This window comes from Populus euphratica, unplaced genomic scaffold (assembly GCF_000495115.2).
Source record: "Populus euphratica unplaced genomic scaffold, PopEup_1.0 scaffold15.1, whole genome shotgun sequence".
In the NCBI taxonomy this organism is placed as follows: domain Eukaryota; kingdom Viridiplantae; phylum Streptophyta; class Magnoliopsida; order Malpighiales; family Salicaceae; genus Populus; species Populus euphratica.
In genome coordinates, this window is record NW_011499874.1 from 1200052 (window position 1) to 1209257 (window position 9206).

The 9206-nt window shown below is 33.6% G+C and overlaps 1 protein-coding gene across 1 annotated transcript; it reads right to left on the reverse strand.

Annotated features, from left to right (window-relative positions):
- Positions 1-403: 403 nt before the first annotated feature.
- Positions 404-5445, reverse strand: LOC105128032 (ketol-acid reductoisomerase, chloroplastic-like). Its single transcript, XM_011029528.1, has 10 exons — positions 5022-5445; positions 4746-4838; positions 4415-4480; positions 4164-4304; positions 2306-2533; positions 2091-2208; positions 1874-2013; positions 1596-1763; positions 1262-1417; positions 404-1029 (listed from the first exon to the last, which is right to left on the reverse strand). Exons 1-10 carry the CDS (start codon positions 5307-5309, stop codon positions 661-663), a joined length of 1767 nt encoding a protein of 588 aa, XP_011027830.1. The 5' UTR covers positions 5310-5445; the 3' UTR covers positions 404-660.
- Between the last annotated feature and the right edge of the window lie 3761 nt (positions 5446-9206).

Below are 9206 nucleotides of genomic sequence, written 5' to 3' on the forward strand. Positions count from 1 at the left end.
TTACAAAAAACAACCCGCCCCTAACCCTAACCGAATCGAACTCCCTAACCGAATTGAACTAGTCATGAACAGGAAAAGTGAACGACAAATACGGTTTGGATTGTTGGATTTGTCATCCAGATCATTGGTTGTCGGACATCTTGATTTCATGGATGAATGAATTTTGAGCCCTTGTGGCAGTTGTTTCAAACATCTTTTCCAACACAATCTCACTTTAACATCATAGGTGGGGTTGGATCTGGTTGTTTTCTCAACACTGCAACGAACACAGAATTGATACAAAGTTGCATATCAAATACCATCCAGGTTCCAGTTCTACTTCGGCAGCATCTTCGTGGGAGATTGTAGCACAGAGCTACCATGCCTCGTTCTAGCGTCTAAGCAACAGAAAGGACACAGCAGCAGTAAAAAGAGTGCACTCCTCTCTTCTTTGCAGAACGGAGAGTCAAAAAAGTTACTGATACACGCGCATACTCTCGCAATACCGATAGACAAAACTACATGCTTGTGTTTCATTGCCGGACAGGACAGGCAGACATAATACTTAAGCTCACACTATTTGTTCTTAAATAAAACCATACTCTGCTAATAATTCAAGAGAGCTTCCCCAACAGAACTAATATGGAAGAACCCTCCTGGTTATTTCAACTCCTTCAAATCTCAGTTGCTAGATTGGCGAAGCTCAGGTCGCACAAAGTCAGCATCTGGTGGCACGGAAATGTCAACCGTGGGTCTTAATTGGGCACAGACTTCAACAGCTCCATGCACTGGATCTGAAAAGAAGTTGCTGATGAGGTCACGGTTGATTGGAGTACCATTGTCCACAGCGACCAGGGCCTGCTGGGTGACGATATAGTCAAAACGAGGTGCCCATTTCCTTGATCCCAATCTTGCCGTGGTTGAGCAGTTATCAACCATGAAAGAAACTCCACGGGCATGCATAAATGGATTCAAGGAATCCACAGATTCAATCAGACTTTCATTTATGATCTCAGAGTATGAATGGCCTTTCTTCCTCAATATTTCAATCTGCAATTTAAGACAAGCATTGGATATTAGACAGAAGAAAAGTGAAGACAGTTAGGCACCAGAAACTATGAGCTTCTTTCCATGGTCTCAACAGGCCAAACTTGATTTGGATGTCACAAAAACAAATAAGCCTGGCTTCTATGAATACAACCTTCATGTTATGAAATATAGCATGATTTCAGAGTATTGCACATTTTATTATACCAACGTCCTCAACAAAAGAGTAATGTACCTGAGCCATCATTAGCGCCACATAGACACCTGCAGTGAATGGATGCAATGGACCCAAGTCCCCTGCTGGCCGGGTAGCTCGGACTAGCTCACCAACCTTCCACATCCGTGTCTGATCAATTTTACCCATTGGAAAAGCTGGTAGACCTTCCTTTTCCTGTAGAGGGAATAAAACATTAAAATAAAACAAACTTTAACACACTACATCTATGGGCAAAGTAGATCATAACTTCAACATAAATGTAAAAGAAGTTATCGCTTCTCAAATTTCAAGTTGAAGGACATTTTTCATCACATTTGAGAATGATAGTGCAAAAGCTGTATAGTGAACATACATAAAAGCGACGTCCAGCCAGCACAACACTGCGAATCTCACTTCCAGAGGCTACGTCTTCATAGCACTCATACAAGATGTCCATGCAGGGATAATACGAGGCACTGTATGCAGTCTCGAATTCCTTTTTGCCTTCTGGAGTCAAGGAATTGTAAACAGCCAGCATGCCCTGTTGTAACAAAGAAATGCAGTTAATTAGGCTATTGGTTAAACCAAATTAACGCAGGCAACTAAGATGTAGCAGGAGAGTGTGAATTTTGCATTTTGATGACAAAGCACCTTGGTCGATATTGTCCTTGATATGATTCCAGTTATGCACTCAACAGTGTTCTTGTAGGCCTCGTCTTCACTCATTCCGTTTTCAGTATACCGTCTGAACAAGGACTCCACAATTCCATGAACAGCACCAAGCAAAATGCCTACAATCCAATAAAAAGAGTCAGGAATAAAGCAAGAACAGTAGTGAAAGAATAATAGCAGAAGGAACTACACTCACCCCTCTCCCCAAAGATATCACTCTTGTACTCCTGCTCTAGTGTAGTGGCAAATGTGAAAGGTGAACCAAGGGCAACAGACCATCCTAGGGCAACATCTGTGGCTCTACCATCAACATCCTGTACACATAGAAATGAATAAACATAAGAAGAGTCAGTGAAATGAAATAAGCCCTAAGCACACAGACAGGTCAGGGTTAGCGTGAGGGGGAGGAACCTGGTGGACTGCAAAACTGGAATTAATTCCAGCACCATTGACCTCTTTTCCCTGAACATAGAGCCTCCTTACAGAAGGACCCATTCCCTTGGGACACACAGCAATGACACTGATGTTCTTTGGAAAATCAAGTCCCATGGACTGCAAGTGCCCAAGAAGAAATCCATGGGAAAGCCCAAGAATGCTGTTTGGCTTCATGTGCGAGAAAACTTTCTCATAGTTATCAGCCTGTTGCATGAGATAAAACTACAACTGTAAAGGATAAACGTATTGACAGATACGACACTGCAAACATAACAGATATTCATCACTTACAAAAAAAGATATGGAATTATATGTGATAACCCATAAACTACAAAGTGCTGTTTCACTAACTTGAACCAACCAATGAAAGTTAAACTCTAAAAAAAATGATAGCTTTTACCATCCCTCTATTTAACACAAAGTACAGGACAAAAAAAATAACAGCTAAAAAATGATTGTAGGGAAGGAAAAAAAACCAAAGCATTGCCATTCCCTACCTAATCTGGCACGTAACAAGAGCAGATACATACCCTGAAACAAAATATTTACCAAATGCAGAGCACTTAAGAACAGTCACCATGAAATGATTACTAAATTTACTTCCCAAAATAGCTTGCTTGAAAACTCGGACTCATGCCCTTTGGAAAAAGAAAACTTCATCCTATCCAAGAGAGTTAATCGAGGCACATCTAGCTCTCGAACGAGCTAAAGCACAAGTAGAGGCTATCAATGTGATTTTGTAACTATAACCAGTTGGCAGCACGCTCGAATAATCAAAAGAAAAACTTTTGTATAAACAGAAGTTCTGTTTATACACTTTTGATTCTGCAAATTGAATAGAATCATGAATGGAATCGGATTCTATCTAATACAACTACAATGAAAAATTTTCAAAGTCAAAAATGAAATAGAGAAAGAGAAATAGAATGGAATGGAAAAGATCAAAAATCAATAAAACTAAGGCGGATAGAAAAACTTATTCGATACCATGCATACAGAAAAAAAGGATTGATCAAACTCTATTGAGTTTCACCTATAGTGATTATTTATCAAAAAATGACTGGTTATCAAATGATTGAAGAGCTAGGGGCAATTTACTTACGATACTTAGTTGACATTCATAAAAAGATGGATATTCCTTGCTCATTATCAATCAATCATTTATTCACAAACCTCGTGTAGGATGAATAATTTTCATTTCCCATTTTATGGAAAACCCTTTTTGCTCTGCTTAACCTTATCCACCTCGAGGGATATTTTGGTGACAGGTTATACCCGTTGGTACCGGATTCAAAGGATTCCTAATACATTACGAGTAATATAATAATAATATAGTAATAAAAGTAAAGAAAAAAGAAAAAAAGGAAAGTATAGGACTTTTTTTTTCAAGCCCTACTTGTTGTGAATTGTTGTGTGATGTAACATGGAAATTATCTTTTCTCAATTGGGAGAGATGGCTTACATATGAAATGTCAAAAGAGCCACTTCCAAGCAGGCTGGCAAGTCAGCAGGCAGGTGAGCCAGAATGGATGGGCACTACAAGCCAAGCCAAGCCATCAAGATGCACTATTAACAACTTCTTTTAATTATATTGCTAGGATTAAATAAAAAAGGGTAATGGAAAACAAAAGGGTATGGCTAATAGACTTGCCAGATCTTTCTCTGCTTTATAACGGGTATATTAAATATCAAATTTTATGCATTTTTATTTATAATGCGACCTCCAGAGCCACTAATTAAAAGAAAACAATAAACAGACAAACACAAAAAGAATCTCACAATTTGAGCCAAAAATCTTCAGAAGTACAATCTCAAACAGTAATAATAGACAAACCTGTGCAGCATCAGAAATCAATAGCAATACTAGATCACTGCCAGAAACAGTTTCCCATATATCACCCAAAGTCCCGTTCTCTTCTGTAAAACCAGCAGCACGAGCTTCAGCAAAAGAACGAGAGCCCTTCCTCAGTCCAATCTGCACCATACAAAGCAGCAATGCAAATACTATATTCAGCCAAGAAAATCAGTCAAACACATCCAGGCAATTGACAAACAGCTAGCTCCCCAGAACAAAATGCAAATTACCTTGACTTTAATATCAGACTTTGCTTCTGCAAGAGAATCCCTTAAATTCTGAGCTTGAGCAGGACCCTAAGATAAACAACGTATCATTATTCGTTAGCAACCTATAAGCAGTCCAGACTGAAGCATATAAAAAATCATTGATTAACTGGCTCTCGACATGTATGAGTGCCCCCACACACATACTAAGCCATATAATACACATATATACACAGATATAGTAAAGCAATTTTAAAATTACAGATAAATGGCCTAAACGATGTATACAGGTACTTGTACACAAATAGAGCCGAGTTATACGAATCCAACACTTCAAATTTATGACAAAGTGCACCTGAGAACCCCAACCGAGAACGCCTATCTGCTTAATCCCCTTAAATGCATCCGGCAGCAAGTGGAATAAGTCCCTCCCTCCTCTAACAATGTACTACACAAAGCCACAAAACAACACTATCAATAACCATAACAACATAATACAACATATAACTCCAGAAATAAAACAACACAAAAAAAAAAATCTTATCTTTCTTAAACAACTAAAAAAACATAAGATTTTAGCTACATTCAAAATCAACATTAGACAATAAATCGAAAAAAAAAAAGTACGTACCTCATCGTGGCCAGCGAGAGATACCTTCTCCTTCTTAAACACAGAGGTCTCAAAATCAAGAGAAATCAAGGGTTTTACACTGGGAACCGATGACACCATCTTAGCACCCAAAACTCCACCAGTAACGTTACCATTACTGGCTTTGAGTGGTTTGAAGGTCTTGGAAGACACTGATGATGAAAACCCTAAATTGCTGTTACATAGAAGTGACCTTGATGATGCAGATTTTAGGGTTTTTGATGGGGTTGGAGTGCTGAGAGTGGTGGAGAAGGACGTAGCCGCCGCCATTAGTGTTTTATTCAGGGAGCTTTACAGAAAGCTCGTGTAGAATAGAGGAGTAGGTGTCTCTGGTGGCTGGTGACCTTTGTTTGGAATGAAGAGTCCTTTGCTGCTTTTTTGTCATTTAAATTTTGTCTTCTTGAACTTGGAACTGGAAAAAAAAAAAAAAAAAAGGACGGAGCCAGGACATTAGATTTGGATGGATAAAATTAAAAACAAAAATTTAAAGAGGGTAAAAGTTAAAATTTACTAATTTTAAGATTAAAATTTATAATTATTCAAGAGAAAAACAGGGGGGAAAAAAATCATTTTTGCAGGGGCCGCCCCCCTTCCAGCCACCGCCGCCTCCGGCCCTGACTACTACATGCAATACAATTTTCCACATTTTGGTATGTTTGCAAGACTAAGAACAGTGCGTAAATGCGAAGACAGTCTAGCACGAAAATGGACTTTTTCTTTTTTATGGTGTGCTTGTATTGTATGGATTATGTAGACACAAGTTTGATGGTGTTTGTATTTTATTGAACAATCAAATTCCTTATATAGTTTTTATTTTTTTTAATTATGTGCTGACTTTTCAAATGCAGCTTTCTTTCTTTATTAAGTTTATTAATTGAAATAATTAAAATCGGTAAGAGAATACTTCTATATCTATTTTAGTCTCTCTTTTTAAGTAATTGTTTAGTGGTGATGGTGAGTGCCTTCTGATTTTTTACTTATTATTCTACAATAGGATATAAAATTAAAATATTTATTAAAAAAATTATGAAGATAGAGGTTTAATAATATAATATCAAAAGATGAAATATAATTTTTTTAAAAAAAAACAAAACTTTAAAAAGATCAAAATCAAACTAGATTAATTTTCAAAATTTTTGATTGGATCATGAGACCTAGTTAACCCATAGAAAACAAACCCGTAAAAATTATAAAGTTAAATTTTTAATTATATAATTAAAAAAATAAAATAATAATCAAAAGAATAAAAACCATATATGTTACAAAATTAAATGAAATAAAACAATAAATAGCAATCAAAAGAATAAAAACCAAATATAGTATAAAGATTAAATGAAATACTATAATAAGGGATGGGATTGAAAAGTAAAAAAAATCATGAAAAGGAAAAAAAAATGAAACTAAATTTGATAAATAAAAAATTTTAAAAATGATGAAGTTGAAACAAATTTAAATTTTATAAATTATTTTAAATAAAATAAACAATAATAAAAAAACATGGATCAAATTAAATGAAAACCAAATTAAATGGTTGGTTTGAAAAAATATATGGTTTGACATGAGAATCAAAAAGGAAAAAGGAAAGAAAAAGGTCAATATCATCAAATCAAAGATTTGTCTACCACACATGCCACCCAAGTATGAAGGGTCCCTGAGTAGATTCCAGTGCTACCCTAAAAGTTGGTATTTGACCACTGAGCAACCCCACTTATTAATGCTTGCTATGCACTCATCATCTTGTTTTTCTTTAATAATATGTATATTTGTTAAAAATAATAAATTTTTATTTAATGCATTTTTTTATAAAAGAAAAATCATGATGAAAATAAAAAAAAATCTCCTAAAAGCTAGTTTAGTAAATAAAAATAAAAAATAAAAATTTACCCCTGATCATTTTGATAATGCCATATAAACCTAATAAAAATATCATTTTACTCTTTAAATTTCATTTTATTAGATGTTATATGGAAGGCAAAATCGTTGTTATACTAAAGTAATCCACGAGTCTTGCTCCATAATAAAAAAAATATTGATCCCTTTTAATTTTGTTAATTATTTTACATATTTTTATTTTATGTATTAATTAAAAAAAGCTAAAAAATTTAGTGATTGTATTGCAGAAGTAAAGGGTAAAATATAGTGGACTCAAACAATGATTGTACACTTTTTTTTCTTAAATCAATGCAACTAAAAAGCATGAATCAGATATTGAAAGGGAAAGGAAATTATGCAAAAAGCAAACAGTAGAGCATTGTTGCATCAAATTAAGAGAGACAAATGGAAAATACATGGAGTTTTTTTTTTATTCTAACACAGTTAAAAAAAAGTGGTAAAGTAATATAATAAAAAAAAAATTAGAAATATATCACAGTTTATCAAATTGTAAGTACCATCTACAACTTTTGTATTGCAGTTTTCATCAACTTTTGTATTGCAATTTTCATCTATGGCACGCATGTCATATATGCTATTTACAACTTATAATGAAATTAAGACCCCTAAACTTTTTTTTCTCTTTCTCTCCTAATTTTTTTCATAATCAGTCGTCATTCCCATCTTTTTGCTATCAATGATCCCCTCTCTCTCTTTTTCACTGCAAAATACATCCAAAACACCATGAGATTGCCCTCTTTTTATAGCACAATATTGCCACCCTACTTTCTCTCTCCCCCTCATCGTAGGTCAATCCATTTCTGACTAAAATTGCCACCACTGGTTACCGTCCATGATTCATATTCTATATTTAAAGGTATTTTCAATGCCTTTTCTTTATTAATGTGGTGTAATTTATGCTAGTATTTGTTAATTTGATTTAAAAAATGATAAGGTTTAGAATTAGGGTTCTTAAAAAACATAGTTTTTTATATAATTATATTAATTAGACATAATTTAAATTGGTAATCATGTTAATTTGCACACTAATCAATGATTTTTTATTGTTGTTAAATGTAAATCAAGAATAGAGTTAGATTTATTTAGGTTAAATTAGGAACTATATTGAATTAAGTACAAGATAAGATAATTAGTTATGAAATACATGTGATAATTTTATTATGATAACAAAATTTGATGAATTTTAAGTTTCATCAGTGAATTTGATGAATTTAGATTTTTGTTTATTATATTATTGTTATAGTTTTGTTACCTTGATTAAATGTATGATATTAATAAGTTAGACTTGTATTGTTATTTTGTTTCTTGACATAATAACGGATAATTTTGGAATATCATGTTTTCATGATGATATTATTATCACTAATAACTGTAATATCTATACGAACTTATCCTCAAGTTAAACAAATTAGAGTGGTTGTGAAGGTTTATCCATGAGTATTTCAAATCTAATCATAAACTGAGGTGATATTGGTCTTTCTTACCCTCACATGAATGTTATAGACTCATCTTCATATTGAATAAGTTAGCATGATACTTTCAAGCTATTTCGCAAGCATTGTAGGCTTTTCTAAGATTTTTTTAAGCCCTTTTCATAAGTTAAGAAAATTATTAGATATAATTATATTATATGTGATGAGAATTGTTAATAGATATAGTTAGTTTAATCTTAATAAAATATTATGTTATGTTAATTATTTGTATAATTGTGTTAATTAGGATTGAAGAAGTTATGCATTGCTCTTGTGAGTTGTATGTTGAGGTTAGAAAAACTAGTTATTTGAATTATATTTTTTCAGAGAGTTAGTGATTAAAAAAATTGTCTTTGATGGTGTCTTTTCATTCCCATCACGGTGCTACAATTGTTATCCACAACACACAAGTTACATATATTAAATGTGACACAAGAGTCACAGATGTATACAACTAGATAGATCAAGCGTTGTAGACCCCTAATTATTTTTTGGATTATGCTATTTTACTGATTTTTTTAAAAAATATGCTAAGGTATTAAAAAAAACTCAAAGGCATGGTGGAATTGAGGCATCATCCAGGAAAGAGGAGGAAAATTGGGAAAAAGTAATAAAACATGGCAGGAATTAAGGCTTCATATAAGGGTAGAAAAAATAAAAGATATGGTATAAGTAGTATGCATAGAGAATGACAAGATCTTGGTGCAGAGAAAGAATTAAAAAGAAAAGGAATTGGATGGCAAAATTTTTTATTTTATGAAAACCTGCTCCTGCGCTGTGATTTATTTAAAATGGCATTCCT

What these genes read in the sequence shown, in the direction of transcription:
- LOC105128032 (XM_011029528.1), bottom strand. Translation starts at nt 5,309, where the DNA reads ATGGCGGCGGCTACGTCCTTCTCCACCACTCTCAGCACTCCAACCCCA. An exon ending in TGATTTCTGATGCTGCACAG is followed by an intron (nt 2,534 to 4,163) that starts GTTTGTCTATTA and finishes CTCATGCAACAG; the next exon opens with GCTGATAACTATGAGAAAGT. An exon ending in CCAGTTTTGCAGTCCACCAG is followed by an intron (nt 2,209 to 2,305) that starts GTTCCTCCCCCT and finishes CTATGTGTACAG; the next exon opens with GATGTTGATGGTAGAGCCAC.